Here is a 24475-nt window from a genome sequence, read left to right as displayed (position 1 = left end):
TAGATCAGGGATCCAGTGAACAATTCCCATCAACCATAAGTTTTCAGTTGATTTATGGGTTCTAGTCTAGAACCAGGCCTGTGTGACTGGTTGATTTTATTCCAAAAGAGACAGTTAGTAGATTTCTAAATGTGGTAGCATGCATGTGCCAAATTTTTGCCATTAGGTGACCACAATATACATATCGCAAGAAGCCAAAATGAACAGTTAATAATTTTAACGTTAGTCCAGATTTTCAAATTTGCTTCCATTTTAGCCTTGCTTTAAAGCAGTACAAAGTAACCTGTTTACCTTAATACATCCTTTCCGTAGTCCCTCTGGGGGTAATACAAGTGTTAATGGGATGATTGGGGGGTCTTTCATCTCCCCCTGGTGTCTCTGGCCAGAAAACCACAATTGCAACTTGACTGCCACTGGACCGGAGCCACCAATACACACTAATAGAATCACGCAAGAAGAAGCTAACAGGCTAACGGGCAAAGCTAACTGCGGGCTAGCACCAATTTAGCAGTATTTACAGCCAAGTTTGAGTGAAAAACAATATTTACATTGTGTAATTGGATGCACAATATCCTTCTCTCCCTTCGCCTTGTCTGTTAGGGTAGTATTCATTCTCACGGACAATTAATAAGTTAAAAAATCCTAACTTGCTACGACACCTGCAGTTGCGCGTATGGCCTCTAGGGGCAAGAGTTACTACGAACTTTGGCTTTACCCAAATCTAAAAGCTTCTTGAAAAAACAAGTGACATAGTAGCGACAAAAAATTGACGAAAACGAGGATGAAAATGCAACAAAAAAGTGACAAAAATGGGGGGGGAAAAGTGACAAAAATGTGACAAAAACAACAAAAACAGCACAAAAGAGTAGCAGAAAAAGGCAACAAAGTGACAAAAAAAAGCAATGAAAAGAAATGTCAAAAAAGTGACTACAACGTGACATAAACGCAAGGAAACAGATCAGTTTAAATGAATTTTGTAGGTCTTCACTTTCAAATAAGACGTTACACTGGCCTATAGGCTGTAAGCTTTCAGATTTGGGTAAAGCTGAACTGGAAAAAATGCACATGGCGGGAGAGATTCATTTTGACACAGTTGCAATATCATTGTTACCTTTAACATTTGAAACAGTTTTTTCATGTGGTGCAGCCCTGGTGTGGAATTTTAGGAAAGCTACTTGAGCTGCCACTTATTCCTGTAGCAAAGAACAGACGTGCAGCAGCATGAAATCAATCCGATGTGGCCACAAATTTAGACTCAGGATAATCTGCGCCACAAAGCCCCACCCCCTGCACTATGTTCGGTTTGACAAGAATTTGTTTGGGGGATAAATAAAAAAAAAAGGCTCTTACACATCAGCACCTGACTCTAGACAGACTTTTATGTATTGAGAAAGTCAAATGCCTTGCGAGGCTAAGTGACCGGCACAGCACCCATTAGCGACGCCTGCTGACTACAGTTAATCCATGAGGCTAATTCATCTGGACAAGCAGCGTTGAGAAGAGCAGAGGAAGCAAGAAGTCAAGAATGGCTAAACTTACACTGTGTCTATATGTTTTAGATATAGGGGGTAGAATATTGGACACTTCAGCAGTTTTACTAGTCATTCGGGAGCAACCCACAGGCTTCTCAGCTGTGTATAAATATATCATGGCAGACCTCGCAAGAGTAATGGAAAAAATAGCAGTTTGGGAGCTGTAGGACTGTACAGGACCTTGTGAACAGTGAGAGAACAGAAAGGTAGGTCAAGATCAGTGTTTAAAAGAAAAAATGAGCCACAAGACCAATCTATGTTTTTGTGGCTTGTCAAAGTAAGGGCTTAAAAGTGATAATAACCTTTTTAAGCACGTTTTGTGATGTGCAGAAGAAGATTTAATTAAATATTCATATGCAATAATTAAAATTTTGCTCATAAATTTGAACAGATGGGTGGAAATGTTATGCGTTTTCTTCTAAATAACCTTGAACACTGTGCAAGGAGTTTAATAATATGCCAACAACCGTTCCCACCCCCGACTGTGCGGGGTGATTGTGCCATGCCTGCCAGTGATGGCACGCCATGAAGAGGTTGGAAAGGGTCAAGGCCATATTGGCAGGAGTTACTGTGGTGATCCGTGTAGAAAGGAGGCAGTAGCTTTATCTCACTCTTTCTTGTCTTTATGTTTTGAACTTGTAGTTAAAGGATCTGTATCATGCTATTTTAGCCATTCCAAAGTTAAGTATATAGATATATTGTACCTCTACCATTATTGAGCACATATTTTTGTGATAAATATACGTGTTTTCTGGAGGTATTTTTCAAACCCGGAAGACATAACTTACTTCACGATGCAGTTATAAAGAGTTGACATCTGCAACACAACTTCATAAATGGCTAACACACAAGCTAACACGTGTTTGGATTGACTCACCACTCTGGTCCATCGCTGTTTACATGATGGGATTCGTGTTGGTTATAAAATTTAATCCACTTTGATTCAGGCGAAGGTTCACCAAACATCCATCAAGAGACAGTCACAGAAAAACACTATTTTGGCTGATAGTCGCCGAATTACGGAGAAAAAAACAACTTCTGACGGCCTCTTCTTATGAAAGGTTGAATAAACTCCCGTCCTCGCAGCCAAACGCGCTTCTTTTTCTCCGTCCGTGACATTATCGTTAAGTAAGAATAAAGAACAGGTGTGTCCAGAGTAAGTTATAACGAGCTCCATCTTCACAGCTGCAGTGCAAACATGACGTCTGTTCAGGGGATGTGTTTGTTTTGGCCACAGCTGACCTGGAAGCACCTTGGGCACATCCTTTTTTTTCCCTTTTTTTCCTCTTTGTTTCTTTCTTACGACAGAAATAATGAAAAAGCTGTTTTAAAATCAGGCTGTAAGCATAGAATTAAGACATCACATTACAGATGTCGAGCACTTCCGTTCCGCTGTGACGTCCCAACGGAGCACGTCAGTCGTTCACGAGGAGAGGGCGGCGCAGCTGCTCAGAGAGCAGGATTCAGGAGGATTGCTGAGAACTGCGTGAATGAAGCCACAAACCACTCTGGGGGTGTTTTTGATAAGGAAATAGCATTGCAAAAAGCTAAAAGCTCTAAAAAGTCGATTTTGCATGATATAGGACCTTTAAAGAGTCCACTGAAGTAGGTTTCTAGCACGCGCCGGGTTGCCATTTAATCTTGAAGCAGATCTTTTTAAAGTTTGTAATAGACAAACTATAACATAAGGTTAATTTGTCTCTTGTGCTGTCAAACATTGTAGAATGTACAGTGAAATGTGCATTTGTACCTGTCTCCAAAAGCAAACAAAAAGTCTTCAAATATTAAAATGGCAGATCACACAGCTCTCAGTAACATACAAAATAGGATAATTCTTTACTAAACTCCCACCTTAACCGAGCACATTTTCTCCAGCTTTACCGAAGTCTAAAAACTTCTTGACTGAAGGGTTTGCAGCCAGTGTGACACCTGATTTGAAAGCTAAGACCTGCAAAACTCACTTAGTCATTTTTGTTGCATTTTTGTCCCGTTTTCATTGCTTTTTTTTTGTAGTCTTTTGGCCACATTTCTGTTTTTTTGTGTAATGTAACTGTGATTAAACCACATAATATAACCAAAACATGTAAAAAAAAAAAAAAAAAAGCAACAAAAAGTGTTGAAAACGTCACAATCTTAACGAGGAAGGAGCTTAATTAGTTTTGTAGGTCTTAGCTTTCAAATGAGGCGTTACACTGGCCTACATTCTCCAAGCTTCCTTCAAGCAGCTTTTAGATTTGGGCAAAGCTGAACTGGAGAAAATGCACTGGGTTAAGGCGGGGGTTAAGAGGCTAAATAGAAATGTAGAAATCACCTAGCATTTAGGATCACTGAATATGGAGTGAATAATTGTAGCAGCAGAAGTAAAATGTGTAAGAATAGTGTAAATCAGAATGATACGAGGTTACCACAAAAAAATGATGTACCTCGTCTCAAAATAATAATAATAATTGCCGTTTTCTCACCAGTCAGTTCATAGACAGATTCGACTCTTGGCTCATCTGTTTGTGGCCCTCAACACCAATATAGGAAGGACAGGCCGCTGGGTAATAACTGTGGATAAAAGAGGGATTTGAACTGGGCCCATGGCGGCTGATTCAGACACTCTGAGTTATTTTTGGTTGGGCCTGGTCACTGAAGTGTGATGAAATACTGAAACCACCGAATCCAAGGCTCTACACTGGCCTTTTATTGCATGCACAGCGCCATTGTATGTTGTTTGAACCTTGAAAATGTAAAAAGTATTACATTAGTTTATTGTCACGCTCGGGCTGTGTCAAAAAATAAGAACTTAAGGCACCATGAAGGCTTTATTAATCATTTTCAAAAGCCAGGGCTCTTGAAAATGGACACTGTCTGTTGTTTTTTAGCCTTGAATTGAACTAAACCTTTTTTTTTCCCATAGTGCAAATGCTGGCCAGGCTTCCACTTGAAAGATGACGGTAAAACCTGCGTGGATATCGACGAATGCTCCAGCACTTTGCCTTGTAGCCAGCGTTGCATCAACACCTATGGCTCTTTCAAGTGTCTCTGCGTGGACGGCTACGAAGCCCTGGAGCGCAACCCCAATATCTGCAAAGCCGTGTCAGGTCGGCCTCATTACCAATCCTCTCGTACCAAAAAAAACCCCAACGCAATCTTTCATTATTGCGGTTTGGCACATGAACTTACAAAAGTGTGATTCCTATTGCAGCCGAAGAGCCGTTCCTCATTATGGCGGATCATCACGAAATCCGCAAGCTGAGCGTGGACGGGTCGAATTACACCATCTTGAAGCAGGTGAGAATGAGTTTTATCACATCCTAATTGAGCCACATGCAAACTCCGCCTATGAATGTGACAGATACCTTGCTAGTACAGCACGACGTATTAACCCTGGTTTTTCCATTTTTAAATCCTATTTGGAACAGTTATTCTAATGAAGAGATCATCTTTTGGACTTACTATATGCAAAAACTGAGAAATTGTTTTTCCCCACATGCCATCTACAATAAGTACACTGCAATTACCTTATAGTGACCATCTGAGTGCCCCTCATTAAGCGATTTCTTATTATTTCATGGCTTTTTATCAAGCAAATACAGTTATTTGAGTCATGAAAGGCCTTTTAACATAAGTAGTGTATTAATTAAATAGTAAATAAACTGAGCTTTGGTTTTCTCTTCAACCCTGTGTTTAAGCGTCTGCCAAAAGAGGGCCCTTTGCTGCCTGTTTACTTTTAGTTCTAAGGAAGCTATACGCTCACAGACATGCTGTAAATGTACTACACCTCAAGTGTTGACAACTTATGACCAAAAAATCAATATTTATTCATAGAAAGCCTTTGAAACAAAAGTAACGGACCGAGAAGAGGCTGATAAAAGGTGTGCGAATGTTCAAAGAAGGGAATATAGATCTAACAACCTCTGCTCCACTGAAGGTGCTAATAGAACAAGCGCTTACTTCGCAAAAAACATATAGTATATATTCAATTTAATGTGTAACCTTCATGTTCACTTAGTGCTGATTAATTTTTTGGCTGGTTAGTTTCCTTAGAGTCTTGAGGGAGATCAAATTGAAAGAGTAGCTGAGGATGTAGAAGCGCGGATGTGCAGCGGTTTCATGTGTATCGCTGATGTCGGGAGAGCAAGACGACTCCCGAGGGACACTTTGGCGCCTGTCTGTGAGATATCTGCTGATGATCTGATGAACACGTCTCATTTTGCCTGTCAGATTATCCCACACCTTTGCATCACACTTAGAGGAGAGACAAGGGGGGAGGGGTGAGCTGTTTGATGGATGCTGTGGTCTTTATGCAATCTGGCAGGAATTGACAAGTTTTTGAAGCTTTCCATTTTTGGCATTTTTGTTTTACTCGGTTAAATTCAAATTCTGTATTTGCTTTACTAGATCATTCAACATATATATTTCTCATGATATTTCTCCTTTTTAGTAATCTATTATGATGTGACAAGGAAGATTGGCACATCTAAAGACGGGAATGTCTTTTACTGCAGTACCATATACAATGGGTCATAAAATGTGGTCTGATCTTCATCAAAATCATAAGAATGAATAAACAGTGTCTGCTTGAATTAATACCACCCAAACAATTCAACTTTGGGTCAATCAGTCCACAGTATAGTTTGCCAGTAGTGCTGTGGAGCATCCAATGGTTTGGGAGGAACACACAACATCATGTGTGGAGGACAAATGGAACAGCACATCAACATCTAAACCCTGTCCCCACTGTGAACTATGGTGCAGGAGAATCATAGTGTGGGACTGTTTTATTGCCTCAGGGCCTGGACAACCTGCTATCATCAATGGAAAAATTAATTCACAGGTTTATCAAGATATATAGCAGAAAAACCTAAATAAGTAAGTGAACCCCTGGACCATTCCTCTTTTTTTTTTTTTTAATCAAATATTTTATTGATTTTTTTGATTATTCCAGTTGCTCTTGGTTTCAATAACACTGTTTTAAAACAAACCGTCTTTCAGTCCACTGTGAACCACACAAACCATTCCTCTTTACAAAACTGTTGCAGTTCAGTGAGATTCCTGGGTTCACTTGCTTTTTCCTCCCTGTCCTGTGAATGTTAACATGTTACGGCCATTAAAAATATGATAACATGTAATTGCTTGGGTGGTATTAGTTTAAGCAGACACTGTTTATTCATTCTTATGATTTTGATGAAGATCAGACCACATTTTATGACCAATTTAGGGAGAAATGTGAGAAATCCCAAAGCGTTCACATATACATTTTCCTCTAACTGTATTTTCGATAGTCACATGGACTATTTTTTTATTTTACCTTTTAAATTGTGTTACACTTTTTATCCAAGACACTGTGTCAACTCTGAAATAATTGAGTTGCAAAATGCTTTCATGTCAAATTAAGTCCAGAACATTTGATTGCTTGTATGGACATTCTGTTCACATGAATATAGATACTTTTATTCATATTCTGATCTAATTCTGGTTGAGACTTAAATGTTGAGTCTTAAAGTCCTGGTTTCTCTTGGTTTGCTGCTCTATTAATAATTTTTGCTCAGATTAATCTTGATAGAGCTTGGTTAATCCTTGTATGAACATGAACAACATATATAATTTCCTGTGTAAAACAAATATGGGAGAGAACTGCCCTGTTCTGGATTACTTGTATGCTGCTGTTTGGACATCACATTTGGAAGGGTCTCTACAGCTTTGAGAAGGCATTGACCCAATTCCTTTAATGCAGTGAGCAAACAGAATCACTAAGGCCTATGGGAAATATCCTAAATCAATATTGTGTACAGAAGAAGTAGACCGTACAAAAAAAACAAAAAAAAAACACAAAGTTATCCAGAGCATAAACAAATTCAACTTCCAACAACCAGACTGCATCAAAATATACCCAGAGTGCTACGGTTAAAAAAACTTTCCCAAAAAACAAACACCTTTCTTCAGTGAGTTTCCCCACATTTTACCGTGCCCATCACGAACAAGCCATTGCCAAACCAAATGCCCATTGTTGTTGGAACAGAGTCATGGAACAAGCTTAAAAAGGATGAATGAATCATAATTTACCGTATTTTTTTTCCTCAGGGCCTCAATAATATCATCCACATTGACTTCGACTACAAGAAGGAGTTTATCTACTGGGTGGATTCGACCAGGCCAAGCGGGCGCAAGATCAACCGGATGCGCCTCAACGGGAGCGACCTCAAGGTACTAAAGCTACTAATAAAGCTCTTAAGCTGAGTATCGTGGTTACCAGAGGATACCGCCTCACTTTCCTGGGCCCCTGTAGGTAATGGGCCGACAATCATGAGCTTCTTAGACCAGAAGGAGGGGAGTGATCTGATTGAAGAGCAATGACTGCAGGACTTGACCTAAAGAGGTTGAAATTGGACTCACCTGCTAATTAAAAAAGGAGATAAACATGAAGTAGGGCACCGTTAAACAACACCAGTATGGTGGCGAAAGAAAAGTTTAGGCACTACCGGTATCAAAAGAATGAAAATATCAAAAGCACGTACTGAAAAGAAAATATATATCATGTCCTTAGAGACCAAGTTTTGATTCCTGTTGGCCGAGGGACGGCATTAAAGGAAGTTATTCAAATAAATAAGTATGTTTTATTTGTCATTGTGCAACCGTACAACAAAATAGTGTTCAGCTGTTAGTCCTGAGCGGCTGCGACTGAGCCGCGCCGCCACTGTGGGCCAACCTGACCAGCATGTTCTTGGAGGTGAGATAATCCGTAGCACCCGGAGGAAACCTGGCTGGCTGCCTTCAGTGCAGTGCCTTCTGAGTTTGTCCCTATTTCAGAGCGTGGTGTCCTGCACTGGTGAGCTCCACCTCCTCCTTCCTCTTCCTCCTGTGCAGTCCCCTCAGCCCCACAACAGTCTTAATATACGTAGATAGTAAATAGTTTTGAAGGAATAGATGGGTTCTAGATGACAAAGATTTTAGTATAGGCATCAGAAAAAGTATTGTTCAGGCATTGGTATCGTAAACTAAGTATTGTTAAAGTTCCTGTATCGAAAGCAATGCGATCGCGATGTCGTCACATCTGTTGGCTGTGGTAGGCATTTTACATTTTCATATTTGATAAACATTTTATTAAAATCCTATGATCAAGCAAAAACAATGTCCATAAACAGGGCATTGCTTCTCTTGCACTGATCTATCATTTTAAAAAACTGAGTAAGAGGCCTGTATGCATCAGCTGTTGCCTACCACTCATCTAAACATCCGGCGAAAATTGCGGAAGTAAACAATAACAGCGATCGCTCGTATTGAATGGCAGCCCTAGTGGTGAGTCTACACTACAGTTCTTCAAGAAACTATTCTGTACTGCTATCATTGCTACTGCTGCTACTACTGATCCTGCCACGGTGATACGGTGAGCAGAGTGTCTTGGTAACATACAAGGAACCACTCACCTATTCACACTCTCATTCATACACCAATGTGAGACACTGGAGGCAAGGTGGTGAAGTGTCTTTCACAAGGTCTAAAAGACAGTGTGCATCTGCAGGAGCCGTGATTCAAACCCCGACCTTCTGATCACAAGACGACCTGCTCAAGCATCTGCACCACTGTTGCCGAAAAAGTTGTTTTACCTCATGAAACTTTTTAGAATATTTGTGTTCGATTGTTTTTGTATTAGTACTGCCTCACTCAGGACCGCACTTCAACTCTCTTTGAGTTGAGTCATCAGACTGAGAAAAGCACTTCTTAAATGGCTTATTACGACTTGTCATTCTTTGACGGCTGCCCTTTTATATAGACACAGAGTACAATGAGTGGGACTGGGCTTTAGCTAGAGTGCATGTTCTGGATAATGGCCATATTACAGGCAGCTTTTAGATAAATGTAGCCCGACTAACGACCCAATCAAGTCTCACTGAGGTTTTTCTGGGTCGCGAGAGTGTAGTCGGGACTTTAGGGACCTCAGCAAAGGGACACCTGCCGTTTCCTTATCGTCCGTTTCATTAACAGTGCCGCTGTGTGTTGGTGCATTAAGCTTATTCAGCTCAATTGCTTCCACAGCCTGCGCGGTTTGAGCCGGTGCCACTGCTTAGCGACAGGACAAACTGTGGGAGACGCGGATTCTCACGTTGTGTTAATTAGATGAGGCACTGATATCTGCTGATACGAGCGCAGGCCAGGGCCACTTCTCACGGCTAATAGGGGGAGGCAGGGACACGATGAGCTGCGATACTTGGACTCATTGAAATGCTATTGTCCACCATAGTACCATTGTCGTTCTGTAGTTTACAAAAGACTATGCTTTTTTATGTATTTATTCATTCAATTTTTCTTGTTTTTCATCAGCAGAATGAATCAAACATTTAGGAGCATGTAATCTTTTTTTGGCTAAAACACAAAGACTGTAGTAGAAGTAGCACAAAGTTGAGTTGAAAGTTTATTTGTGTCAATGATAACCCTCTCCATAAATTCTGCCCAGACTTTAAATGTCACCCCCGCACTGATAAATGGACTGAAAGTGGAGATGCTATTGGATACTGTGAGACGGCGACCGGCTTGATGCAGCCTGTATCCACTTTATTGCCCGAGGAGGCAGTTTTGATGAAAATGCTTCACAATGAGTGACACAACAGTGACAGTTTGGGGCTAAGTACGGGTCCAATTACTGCTTATAAGGGAACGCTCTTGTCTTTATTTTGCCAAGACTATACTTTTTTTTTTTTACAAATGATGACAGAGAGGATCTCAAAGCCCATCATGTCTCTTAATGACAGATTGCGACTCTGCTGGGACTACACAAAAAAAAAAGTTGTTGTGTTTTTAGAGGATTGGCTTTATTCTGCCAGCTGGCATAATAAGTCTGCGCTCGGAGAATATAGATGAGGATTTTGTTTTTCTTTTCTGTTGTGTTCTTGGAGATTTACCATTTTTCAGAATTTAGGAACACTTCATACAGCCTTTCGCTATGTGCTCACCACTTTCTGAGTCGTGTTTGCCCAAATGCTTTTCAGAAGAATGTCTTGTCTTTGAAAGAAACTAACACACAATGATTCACATTTGTTTTACATGTTCAATATTTACTTGAAAGAGAAGCAAAGTAGTGACGTGCATTATAACATGATGACCTATCTGACCCTTCTCCAACCCTATTCATCTATTCAGCCTCTAGGTCTTGCAGAAAGAGGATTTTGACTTGTGTCCCTTTTCACCAATATATGAATCAGAAAGTAATAGCCGCAAACCACAATCTTTAAAGTACAGTGTTTCCAAGTGCTATGAACTAACATTTATGTTGGTCATATGCTAAATGCTTCTCTCAGCTAAAGTTACATTTTAATTTCATCAATATGCGGCATGCAATCTCCTGTCAATCCAGGTATAACTGTTGTCAACTTTTAATTTCACCATGCATATCTTTCTGGTTAAAAGCTACTGCTGTTATTTTTGCAACCTCACAATCCCTTTATCTTTTTTATAATGCATTTGACATTTATAATCAAGGTGCTTTATGACGTGAGTCTTTGTATGTACCTTGAAGTGTTTTGAAAAGAAATCTTACCATTTGAAATGATCATGCTTTTTCAGATCGTACACAGGACATCGGTGCCCAGTGCTCTGGCTGTGGACTGGATTGGCAAGAATCTTTACTGGTGTGACGCTGAAAGGAAAACTCTGGAAGTGTCCAAAGCAAACGGACTCTACCCGACGGTCCTGATCAACTCTGGTCTCAAAAACCCCACAGACCTCGCCTTAGATCCACAGACTGGGTACTGCTCTTCACCATATCAATAATAATGACATAATGCATATATATGACCTACAACATTTTGTATTTTGCTATAGGCATTTACTTTAATTCATTCTTTTAAAACAGGGGGTTGATCTCGTTTGGGTCGAGGGCCAAAATTCAGCCCCCACAGTGGATTGCGGGCCACATAAGGACTGTGGCATCATAAATAACAACAGCTTACACTTATTGTGCTTTATCCGCCTGTGTCAGATGTTTCTTAAAGTCCAACATGAAGTCATTATTCATTCCCTCCGCACTCAATGGCAGTAAGTTTCTATTGTAGCCATAGCCGCCCTGGGACAGACTGACCATTTACCACGTGGCTACAAAATACTGTTTATATCCTGATCTCTTATTATGTCAGTGCCCTCTGCAGGACACGTGTGGAATTATTTACTTTTTTAAATTTAAGCTGCCCCCTAGAGGCTGGAGTGAGCAAGAGTTACATTCTTGCTCCTCAAAGGGTCACATTGAATCATCTCGGCCCGCTGCCTTTACCTTGACACATGTGTTATAAAAGCATTCCAAATATTGTAAATTCATTATTATTAACCAATGCTTTACAAATGCCTTACTAATGCTATTTAGGGTGTAGTTATCATGAAGTGACTTTTCTTTGCAAATATGCGGTAGCTGTGTGACTTGTGTGGGGAAAATAACCTTGCAAAAATGCAACAGAAAAGCCACAAAAGAGCGACAGGAAAGTGACAAAAAAGTGACAAATGCAACAACAAAAAAAAGAAACAGGAGAACGTGGTGACAATGCGAGGAAAAAGATCTGTTTCGATGAGTTTTGAGGCGTTTCACTGGCCTTTTAGATTGGTTAAAGCTGGACTGCACTTAGTTAAGAGATTAAGCTGTACATTTCTAAACAATACAGCCTATAAGAACACGCTAGTTATATGGCTTATTGACTGTTCCATAGTTCTGGAGGTGAGTATGTATTGGGTGATGATTGAGAGGGACCAGTCATTTGTAGATCACAGAATAGTGTTTAACATGAAGCCGTAATCCATTCCACTTGTGCGCGGTCCATAGTGCTTGAGGCGAGAATTACAACTTAAAAATGCTGAAATTGAAGTCCTCTGGCAGTCTTTAAATCCAGCTTTTATCTAAAGAGTTGTTCTTTTTTGTCTGTGTTCATTTGAATTCTCGTCAAGCTCCAGGTGTTTGATCTTTTCTCTCTTCACTCCTGCTAGGTTTGTCTTCTGGGTGGACTGCTGTGAGCCCGCGTACATCGGTCGTATCGGGATGGATGGAAGAGGGCAGACGGTTATCATTGACACGGAGATCTTCAGCCCGACCGCGCTCACCATCGATTACACCAACAAGCGGCTGTACTGGGCCGACGACAACCACATCCTGTTCGCCAGCATGGACGGCTCGCAAAGACACAAAGGTGACCTTGCAGACTTTACAGTTTGATTTACTCTATTTGGGATCTGTTATATTCTTCACAGCTTTTAGAAGTATTTCTCATTTGAAGGTCGGTTGAATTGAGAGTTGGGCAAGTTTCTTTTTTCTTTTTTCAAAAAAGCAGTGAAAAGTGACGAAAAGTGATGAAAAAGCCACAAAAGAGCAACAGAAAAGTGATGGAAAAGTGACAGAAAAGTGACCAAAAAAGTGATGAAAATGTAGCAAAAATGTGACAAAAATGAGCAAAAAAGAGCAACAGAAGTGACAGAAAAGTGATGGAAAAAGTGACAAAAAAGTGAAGAAAAAATTATGAAAAAGCGACAAAAAAGTGATGAAAAAGTGACAAAAAATTGATGAAAAAGCCACAAAAGACTAACAAGGAAGTTACAAAAACACAACAAAAATTGTGGCAAAAAGCAATTTTTTTTCAAGTGGCGACAATGTAGCAACAACAGGTTAGATGAGTTTTGTAGGTTTTATGTTTTTAAATGAGGCATTACGTTGGCCTATAGGCTCTAACCTTTTAGATTTAGAATTTAAAAAATAAATGTTGAGTGTCAACAGATCCATCAAGGTCCAACAGACCCATGGCCAATTTATGAATCTTCTTGAAGTCAAATGAATAACAAAAACACTGATAAATGTAATAACCACGTTCAGAGTTACTGCAGTGATATTTTTAGCCTGTGTCACAGTCGTACTAAATATTCCTAAAATTGTGTGTCCTGTCACAGTGTCCTACGACCACATCCAGGGGGTAATGGCTCTGACTTTGTTCGAGGACTTTGTTTATTGGACGGATGGGAAGTCCAAATCTCTGCGCCGCGCTCACAAGACGACCGGCGCTTCGGGAATGGAGCTCCTCAACTCCTGGCAGGCCATCAAATCCATCAAGGTCTACCACTCCCTGCGCCAGCCCGAAGGTACAAGCTCCATCTGGCACTGTCGAGACCCAATCCATTCCTATCACGTCGAGCTGCAGTTACTGGGGCTGCTCTTCACCCCGCTAAGAAGCAAATGATTTGTGTAATACGTACTGAGCAGGCACTGTTTGTCCTTTTTTGTCCTACTCTGCAGTGCCCAAACACCAATGTCAGATCGCGAATGGAGGATGCAGCCACCTGTGTCTCCTGTCCCCCGGTGGAGAACACAAATGCGCCTGTCCAACTAATTTTTACTTGGCTGCCGACAACAAGACCTGCCTCTCCAACTGCACTTCCAGCCAAGTAAGTGAGATTGCCCTTATCTGTGGCAGTCTGCTTTCCTCCAGCAGAACATGATGATGCGTATGCAAATCTGTTAAGTTCTGCAACCTATGTACATAACAAAGGCGCTGTGTATTCCACTTCCCATCACATTTTTGTTGCAGAAACGAGAATTGTATTTAAAAAAGCCACTTTAACTTAATTTTTGTTTTAATTAACAGCAACGCTTGCACTTATATTTGATTGAGCATGTTTGTCTCATATCTGGAGACACAGATTGGTCTTGCTTATAAAATCTTTACAAAAATCTCCCCAGCCTGTAACCTGTTTGTGTCGCTATACACTCACCAATGGTCGTAATGTTTTGCCTCATCACTATAGTTCAACCTCTCCTCTCCTGGTCAATATTTTTCTTCCCTCAAGGCAAATTGCTTTGGTCTCGAACACCGTGCTTTTCTCTTCTAACATGTGTTGCAATATGTGTGAAACAGGGATGCAATGATTTTGAATTTGATTTTGACTTTGGCTTTGAAGAGTGCTTATGTAGACTTCAAATGTGTTTTTTCCACCCCCCCTCTACCTTTTGCCTGTTGTAGTTTCGCTGTGGGACAGATGAATGCATCCCTTTCTGGTGGAAGTGTGACACGGTGGATGACTGCGGGGACGGATCAGACGAACCCGCTGACTGCCGTGAGTGGAGTTTTGTTGGAAATATGACCTTTATAAACAAACACAAGGCGGCAAATTTAGCATGACTTCAAATATCTGTCTATATTTAGGAGTTTGGTGTCAGTGAAACTGTTGTTTTGAGTTAACCTTTCCTCACCATTTTGTATGACAACTCTGCTCTGTTTTATGAACCAAAAAAGTCATACTGTTATTGTTCATCCGTGTGTATCGTAGTCAGGCTTTCTTTGGCCACTTTGATCCCATGATATTGGGTTGAAGCGGCAGTTTTTAAGAATTTGATGGACACACAGATTCATTGAACGGTTCAGCCTAAAAGGGGAGAGACACTCAGTAAATTGTCCAGACTGGGAGTCAAACTCATACTGTTGAGACCAGCAAAGTGGACAGAGTTTGCCCTGCAGGCTAGGTTGACTTGGAGAAATGGCATGCAGGGCCAGCCTGGTGCAAGGACAGCCCAAGCTTCAAGCGTTATGTTTATCTTGCATGTGGCTAGTTGTTGCGCTATGTCACTGCGCCACTTGAGTGAGGGTGTCACTTATAAAAAGAGAGAGGACTGAGGCGTGGTTTAATACAAGCAGCACTGAGAGCGGTGCTTTGATGTCAGCCTCACATTCATTTCCTCATTTACATCGCGCTGCCTTTTGTTCTTCCTTAATTGACTCTGTGCATAACTTCAACGCCGCCCAAGAGGTGACTTCCTGTTTCGACCCAGCACGCCAAAATAAAAGCACCATCTTATTCATTAGTTCAGCAGTTCATTAGTTCAACTTTCTTTCTGCCTAACTATTAACAGACAAAACACTTCAAATGTGTGTATTTGATAATATTCTTGTGATGTTGCAAGTACCTGCTGAACTAATACATGTGTGCTTTTATTTTGCCATGCTGGATCGAAACAGGAGTTATGCACAGAGTCAATTAGGTCAAACAAACAACTTTATGAACCCCATCGTGGGCTAAACAATGTCCATGTCTCGAGAGATAGAGGTGTAGCCTACAGCCGCTGTGGCACGGGTCGGCACTCGCGTTAATGAGACCAAAACAAAAGCACTTGCATTCATGCGGCAGCTTTTTAATGTGTGCGAGTTCGGTTTGGAGTTTGATTTACATCTGGTTTGGTTGGGCTGGGTCAGAAAAGAACGCCGACCCACACATCACTACCACAAACTGTTCAAGCCAACTTGTGCATTTTCTGACCATACATAATGTCAAGGCTTTATTTTTTTCCAGTAAGCCATTCCTGAGATGAGACGTAACTGCTGGAATGCTTGCATCAGAGAAAACACTATTGTGTTGACAGAGAACAATAACCATTTACACATTGTACAACACCAAAGACCTCGAAAAGCTGCACAACGGCACAAAAGGGTTACGTTCTCCACGTTCTCTTCCTGTGGTGATTTAGATTGTGTTTTTTACAGCTGAATTTAAATGTCAGCCGGGCCGTTTCCAGTGCGGCACCGGGCTCTGTGCTCTGCCTCCCTTTATCTGTGATGGAGAGAACGACTGCGGTGACAACTCAGACGAGGCCAACTGTGGTAAGGATCATATTATCATTTTTACTTTCAATGGGCTGATAAACACCTAACATTTGTTAATACAACCATTTAGTTAATAAAGATGTGTAAATGATATCGCCACGCTTATATTGAATACAAACACAAAGTTATGGCTAATGGTTAGCTGAGATCATTACTGTGTTGTTGGATCATCACAGCAGAATCTAAAGGGCAACATTTAGGTCCAATAGTTATACACTGACACTTACAAATCCCATTCATACATTTTCATACTGTTATGTGGCATTAGTCACATCATAAGCAACATTCTTTATCAAACTAGCTGAGACCCGGCCTTCGGCCGGGCCTCGCTAGTTTCCACATTTGATAGTCTGAGATTATGAGTTATTACAAAGAAATGTCCAACCGGTCACACAGTTCAGCTGCAGACCAGTGGTTCCCAACCCATTCCAAAAACTATGGCCACTACAAATGTTGAAAATAATTAATGCAAAAAATAATTTCAAACAAACTGCAATTGGAGTGTTTGATGCACCCGTACTCCTTTCTTATAAACTACAACGACAATATGTTCGCTAAAAGGGAATAGAATTCAAGAGACAGTGGAATAAGTATGGATAAATATTAGGGGTTCAGCTCTAACGGTTCGGTTCACGGTGCAGGACCCGTGGTTTGGTGCATCACGGTAGTGTACAATGTAAAAAAAAATAAGTTGGTTTTGAAATGAAATAGCTTAATGATCGTTGTTAGACAGTATAACCTTAAAATAAAAGTGGCAATGCGTTCAAAGCTGCTTTGGAATAAAATGTACCTCTGGGCTCACAATACGTGAAAGCAAATGACACACATCGCCCTGTGTCGATGCGCGCGCGCACACATACGCGCGCGCACACAAACACACACACGCACGCACGCACGCGCACACACACGCACACACCGCCCAGTTTTGAGGCACGCGCGCACACATACACGCACCGACGCACACACAAACGCGCGCGCACACACACACATATCGCCCTGTTTGGATGCGCGCACACGCACGGCAGTCAGATCTCGTGCACTCGCGTTGTTGTGACGGCGGGTTGTCCTCGGACAGCAGCACCGCGGTCCATATGGACCCGTGGTCAATGCCCGCGGGCGGCGGGACCGCAACGTGGGGGCCGGCGCCACGCACAAACTCACTACTGTCGCCAGGCTTCCTGGTGTTCCCAAACGGTCTCCCATCCCAGTCCTAACCAGGCCCTTCCCTGCTTAGCTTCGGAGGAACGGTCTCCCATCCCAGTCCTAACCAGGCCCGTCCCTGCTTAGCTTCAAAGTCGGTATGGGAAATAAACATGGCGGCGCCCAGGCGGCGGCCATTGAGATAGCGTTTTCTATTATAGATTATATTTGTAATCTGACCAATTACTAGAACACCATGATCTACAAGGATTTCTGCAGCCTAAATATGCTCCAAAAAGGCTTTCTTCCTTTTTGCAAGTAACCTAATCTGTGTCAAGGCAATGAATTAAACAAGAAGACACTTTTTCCTTGTCATTAAAAAGAGTTAATATACCTGGTTTGTACATTGCTGTGAGTAACAAACATAACTAGTGTTTACACTACACTGCAGTAAAATACATCGATCAACGTGATACTTATTTGAAATTGTGGTTGTAGCATTGATGTCACTGTATGTTCTATGAAAGTTCCCAAACACCAAAAATCCTCAACTGCCTTTACCAGCTGGACTTGTTTTTTAATTTCACACTTATTGATCCATCTGACTCTTCTCTTGCAGAGACGTACATCTGCCTGTCGGGCCAGTTCAAGTGCACCAGAAAACAGAAATGTATCCCCCTTAACCTGCGCTGCAACGGGCAGGACGACTGCGGAGATGGAGAAGATGAGACCGACTGCCGTAAGTCATCGTCTCTACACTCGAAGGATAAGGGATCTTGTGGATTTCCGACCTCAAAAACCAAGCAGGGTCGAGCGTGGGGTTGGCGTACATGTGTGCAGCAGCAATTCTGTCAACCCTAACCCCAGGACAGGGAATACGTAGTTTACCACTATCGAGAGGTGATGAGGTGATGTTAAATGTTATATTATTGCATATTCAGTGTCTTCCACAAACAGTGCAAAGTAATGCTGTATCGGTTTATTTTCTCTCTTTAAATGTGCTTACCTCAATACATCACTGTCGCCCTATGTTTTGCTCGTAAAATTTCGCTCACAACTTCTGTTCACTTATGACCTGTATTCTCGAACGTTGCACCAACCATTAACATTAGGCGCCCTTTCCTAATGTAGCAGCAGCCCTTGTCACGGCCTGTTCCTGTTCCTGCTGGAAAGGCAAGGGATTAGATATTAAATCACGGCGAGGATAAGAACCGATTTCTCCTCCGTGATGTAACCCATCAGAATATCACACCCCATTCAAGCGGCGGAGACGGCTGCATTTGTCTTGCATGCGATTGCGGAAGAGCTCAGAGCAGAGAGGCAAGCGGTGCAATGAAGTCAGAAGAAGAAAGACCAGCCTTAAAAAAAAAAAAAAGAATTCTTTGAAAATGGTTTAATTACAGTGCGGCTAATTAAGCCTTTTGTAAGACTTCCTGTGGTTGGACACGGTTTCTAATGATGAACGGCACCACTGGAATTAAAACTGTAGGCCGAGCTACAGCATTACAATGTGGTCTAGCAACGAGCCTCAACTGAAGCCTTGTTTTAATGAAACTGCAATGGGATACGAGGGAGCTTAAGTGCTCTGGAGAAGTCAAACAATGGCTAGCAAGGCTGGATTAAAACGGCTCATGTTGGTTTGTTTTCGTAAGGCTCAGACATGATTCCCCTCCCTCCCCCCCAATTGTGTTGAAAAAGTAGTGACGGCTGATGCGTCGGTTTCATCAGATTATGAAGTATTTGCAACGACTTGAGCAGCATGTACTTATTGGCAACTCAATTTACACAGACTGTAATATAGGCAGGCGCATTCTCAATAAGACTAACCAGCTAAAAGAAGAGTTGTGTTTTATGTTTTGGGAAAACTGCCTTTAATGAATTCTTGCACTTATTGTCTGGGACTTGTTTGCTTTCTCTTCTAAACGGAACAGACATTTTATTTTGTCTGCTAAACATTAGAAGCTAGCAGTTCAAATGGCTATGACAGACCTGCAGTGACATCACAAGTGGTATTACCAAAACAAAGTGTCTATGGTCACATTCATAGGCTTCAGCAAACTGTATCGATCCACAGGGGGAATTGTGTTGTAGCACCGTTGTGGGCACTTGTAGATGCCATAGACTTTCAGCGCAGTAAATATACAGAGCAGTGGTTGTTATCTGGTGTAGCTTCGAGGCACATCGTCAATCATGACAAACTGAGAGCCGATTACATTTTTATTCATTTTGTTTTGACAATAATCTGAAGTCTCGGCCCTTCTTTAGGATGTTGAACGTCAAAATAGAGCATTTCCTTACAGAGTTCTGCAAATTACAGCATTGATTGTAAGTCAGACCAGTCCGGCGCCATTTATCATTTCTGGCAAAGGCTCGCAAAAAAGTTTGAAAATGTGTATATCTCAGCATTCTAACTAATATTCACCACAATAAACATATACTAAATGTAAATGTGTAATTGGGCCCGGAACCGAAAGCTACCTTGCTTCCTAGGCCTCAGGGGAGTGGAGAAAAATTGCAGTGAAAATCAGACGCTTATCTTGTATATTTTATGTTGTAGACTTACTACTAGTGATAGAGAGAGTTTTTTTGTTGTTTTGTTTTGGAATCTACTGATATTTTATCTTTCAACCAAGCTCCCTTTGAAGTACCTACTAAACATGATTGTCCTCAATAAATCAGCCCAGTATGTTTGACTATACTAATACAGGTTTAACTATAGGCTATTTGAGAGATCAAAACATATATACAGTATATATATCAAATTGAGTTACTGCCATGCTAACCCCCTTTATATTGGTGTCGGAACCCCAAAAAGCCCATACTAGTAATGGTGGATTTTTGGTATGTGTAGCTTTTCACCACCCTCAATAGCAAACCATTTTCACCTTTTCTACCTAATATATTAATTGACTTGTCTTTATGTTTGCAGCTGAGAGCACCTGTTCTCCTGACCAGTTCCAGTGCAAGGCCTCCATGCACTGTATCTCCAAGCTGTGGGTCTGCGACGAAGACCCAGACTGCGCTGACGGCTCAGACGAAGCTAACTGTGGTGAGTTGTGGCACATAATTAACCATAAATGATCCCCCACTAAAGACATCACTGTGTTTTCCACTTTGCTGAGAAAACGCCTGATTTATCCAGCATCCATTATACGCTTGGCTCCACTCCGATTCGACCAGTTCCATCTATTTGTTGAGAGTTTTTCCTCGTGCTTTTTTTTTTTTGCTTTCGGTGGAGGACGACGTATTTTGAAGGACAGCTTAGCATTATTATCTCAGGTTGCTGGCATTTGAGGACGATGACAGTCCAATCTTCAAATAAGGCACTTGAGACACCTCCCACCCACCCCGCTTCCCACATTCACAGAGTCATACAAACAAATTGGGTTTCAGCTCAAGTCTTAGGTCAAAGCCACTATTACTGCCACAAATAAACAACCTTGGGGACTTTTTCCGTCTCACTGAGTTGAAGGTGGCAGTGGGAACTTTAAAACACAGACTACAGGACTTATCTTGGATTTAGATTCAGAGATGAAGTTATTTTATTTTATATTCTGATAATTTTGCTACCATTTTCTTGACATACAGTCATTAACCAATATTGCGTTGGTTCAAATCTCATAGAAGCAAAAATTAAAGCTTACATCTTGGGTAGAAAAAGTTACAAAATGTTATTGATCTTAAACGGTTTCTTTTCTTGGTTTCTTTTTCACTTTGTCAAAATGCCTCAGAAGATTCAAAGATGACTTAAAGGGGTTAGATGCAAGTTTGTCATTTTATACTCACTACTGCCACCTCAGGTCTTACGTGTAACTGCAGCTTCCATATTAAGCTCCAGCAATTCGGACCCGAAGTAACAACTTTTTGAGTGACAGTGCAGAATTTTAGAGGCAGTTGTGGTGAACAGGTCTGGGCTCATTCTACACATTAGGACATTGTTGGAACATGCAGGGGGAGGAAAATACATAATTTTAACATTTTTGAACTCTGTAGTCCCTTTAAACACAAAAGGCTCCAAATAGAACTACACCGTTTTTTATTTGTTAGTTTGGTCATTGTTTTTTGCACAACGGCGCATTGAACATTGAACATTTGTAAATACTCCACTTTTAAAAGTCTGATTTGTGTACCTAAATTATTAGTGTCGAAGTCTAGTCATGTTCTCCCACTTATAAAGCACTGTGTCTTCAGAATTAACAACGCCGTGGTAATGTATTGAATGTCTTAGCCACTCAGATGCTGACAATTATCGGCCTCCGAATGTGTTAAAAGTGGATTCAGTCTGTCAGGCTCTTTGTTGACCGGCGTCAGTTCTTTTGTCTCTGTCTTTAGTTCATCTGAGTTCTTTTCGTCTTTAAATCCCTCACAACAGAAAATGAAAAGTAATGACATAAATGTCTGGCTTCAAAAGCGCCTGTTCAGAGCTGTCTCTTTCCTCTTGTGAGAATGGCTCCCTTTCATTGAGCCTTCAATTTTTTATTTGCCGTTGGGCTTTAATGGATATTTTGTGATTCCGCTTGTAACCTAGACTGAAGGATAAATAGATGATCAGGATGTCTGTATAAGTTTGGTTTTGTTGGGGACAAGAGTGAGACATGCTTCATCAACCAGTTCTGCTGTAAGTCCAATAAGGTCAGGAAGGGACAGGGAAAATATCAAATATTTTGTGCATAATCATTTGAGTAGGTACTTTCTGAGTTCTACCGTATATTTATGTGACAAACCTTTAAATTACTGAGAAAACATATAATCTAATCTACTGAGTAAATGTTTAGTAAAGGTAGTAGAGCGAAATGTAGAAACTGGCCCAAAGGCAAGCAGACTTTTTATTTTTAAACATGAATTAGTTTTTATGTTTACTTTTATGCCCAGAAGGTGCTTTGAGCTCTCTTTTCCCTGAGTACTGTCTGCCAGGTGTTCTGAGCGACACTGGAAGGATAATAGCGGTTGTTGGCGATGTTATTAGCGTGTGACTTGCATATAACAGCCTTTTAACTGGCCTTAAAAGGCTGTATCCGCTTTGATGCCTGATGTATGGAAGACTATTGGCACCTTAATTCAATTGTCTATTCATTTGTCAAATGGCTATGCATTATGTTATTTTAGTATACATTTTGTAATTGTATTTGGCAATATTCTATTCCAAAAGTTCTAATGGCAATTCAATATGTAAAGTGTCAGTGCAATGTCTTCATATATTTCAAAATACAAGATTTTGAAATGAATAGCATAATTGCCATGGGATTTTGGCCTCTTTATTCATTGTTCTATTCATTCTTAAAATGGCATTTAGTTTGGAGTTGCATTTGGCAAAGTGGAATGTTATATCCTATTTTGACATGTAATTTTCTATTCCAAAAGTTCTAATGGCAATTCACTATGTAAAGTGCCGATGCAATGTCTTTATATATGGCAAAATACAAGATTTTGAAATGAATAGCATATTGCCATGGGATTTTGGCCTCTTTATTCATTTTACAATGCAATTGAGAATTATGCATTTGACATTCTACAATGTGTAATGCAATTTACATTTGATAGTGTATTATGTATTTTTAGTTGACTTTTGACAATTATGCATTTTGTTATGCAATTTACATTTGATAATGTATTATGTATTTTTAGTTGACTTTTGAGAATTATGCATTTGACATAAAAGAATACGTGGTGAAACAGCACCATCTTGTGGTTACAGCATTGCGGAATACAAAACGTCTCACGCGCAGAAAGTCTCTTTATTCAATTTCCAATGCAATCCGCTCCTGGCCAATCAGAGAAGAGCTCGCCTCAGCAGCGCACGCAGCTCAGGCAGCGCAGCAGCCGTGAACCACAGCCAGGCAGGCTCAGGCTATGGTGACTTCTTGTTGGTGGAAATAATTGCAGTCATGGCAGATTTGATGCAACTGATCAGACTTCATGAAGATTCAGAGCTAATCCAACGTTTTGGTAAGCATTTGTCTTGTGGGTGAAAAAAATAAAGCTAGTCAGACTGCTAACTGGGTGCTAATGCTAAGCTATCCTGTAGCCTCGATTCGAGTGTTTATGACCATGGTTCCCAGTGTATGCGCGTTGTGCCATCACAAGCACGGCGTCGGCCTGCGCTCACACCAATGGTCCTTATCAGTCCTGGGTCTGTCCTGTTTACACCCAGTTTTTACCAGATTCAGTGTGATAGATATAACTATGTCCTTTGGTTTTGTTTTGCACAACACCCAGGTGCACAAGTTCTCAAAAATAGTCAAGGAGCAACGAGTCTAGAGGTTTTAGAGTTAGCCTATGTTATTAAAAGTAATAAAGCCGTACAGGCATGAGACACTGATTCAATTAATATAGGGAGAACATTGCATGAATAAATATCCATAGACACTTTGTTTGCTGCAGCATTCTGTCACGTTTTGATGGGTGTTATTATGTCAGGCAGTGCCAAAAAATCACTAAAAATTCATGAAAATGGTGAAATGAGCTGTTTTGGATTTGACTGTTTATTTTTGCAGATTGGTCCTTCACCCTATGTGGCAGACAAGTCTCAAAGGTATGATGGGTCCACATGATGAAGGTATTGATGTTCTGGACTGGACTGGCCTGCCCCAGACTTAAATCCAATAGAGCACATCTGGGACATCATGTCTCGGTCCATCCATCAACGCCACATCACACCACAGACTGTCCAGGAGCTGACTGATGCTCTAATCCAGGTCTGGGAGGAGATCCCTCAGGAGGACATCCGTGGTCTCATCAGGAGCATGCCCAGGCGTTGTAGGGAGTGCATTCAGGCACGTGGAGGCCACACACACGACTGAGGATGATACAGACTCGTTTGGAGGAATTTCTACAGAATCTGGATCAACCAGTGACCTGAGTTGTCACTTTGATTTTGACTATAATTTTGGATCCAGACCTCCAGGGGCTGAGAATTTGATTTCCATTTATCATTCTTATGTTATTTTGTTCTCAACACATTGCCCTACACTATGAATAAAGATTTTCATCCGATAAATCGAATTGATTGACATCTAGGATGTGTTTTTTGAGTGTGCCCTAAGTTTTTGTGAGCAGTGTATATATTTTTTTTTATAGTAAAAAAAAAAAAAAGAATCTATTTTAACTAATTAACTGATTGCAAACATGCAAACAATTTGCGAGTCATATTTTTAATTTTTAGGTAACATCTACTACACTAAATAATGGCCAAGAAAGGCA

At 40.9% G+C, this 24475-nt stretch overlaps 1 protein-coding gene across 12 annotated transcripts in view; it reads left to right on the top strand.

The window, feature by feature from the left end:
- lrp1bb (low density lipoprotein receptor-related protein 1Bb) overlaps positions 1–24475 on the top strand; it is a 451054-nt gene that overhangs the window by 364736 nt on the left and 61843 nt on the right. For all 12 annotated transcript variants that reach the window (XM_079563322.1, XM_079563321.1, XM_079563329.1 and 9 more), the window contains 11 exons: positions 4435–4618; positions 4723–4808; positions 7602–7724; positions 11079–11260; positions 12483–12682; positions 13434–13622; positions 13777–13925; positions 14501–14594; positions 16016–16132; positions 17895–18014; positions 20205–20324. In XM_079563322.1, coding sequence (XP_079419448.1) covers positions 4435–4618; positions 4723–4808; positions 7602–7724; positions 11079–11260; positions 12483–12682; positions 13434–13622; positions 13777–13925; positions 14501–14594; positions 16016–16132; positions 17895–18014; positions 20205–20324 — 1564 coding nt within the window. The remainder of the gene's footprint in view (positions 1–4434; positions 4619–4722; positions 4809–7601; positions 7725–11078; positions 11261–12482; positions 12683–13433; positions 13623–13776; positions 13926–14500; positions 14595–16015; positions 16133–17894; positions 18015–20204; positions 20325–24475) is intronic.

This window comes from Gobius niger (genome assembly GCF_951799975.1).
Source record: "Gobius niger genome assembly, chromosome: 9".
NCBI lineage: Eukaryota > Metazoa > Chordata > Actinopteri > Gobiiformes > Gobiidae > Gobius > Gobius niger.
This window is presented reverse-complemented; position numbering and strand designations above follow the sequence as displayed.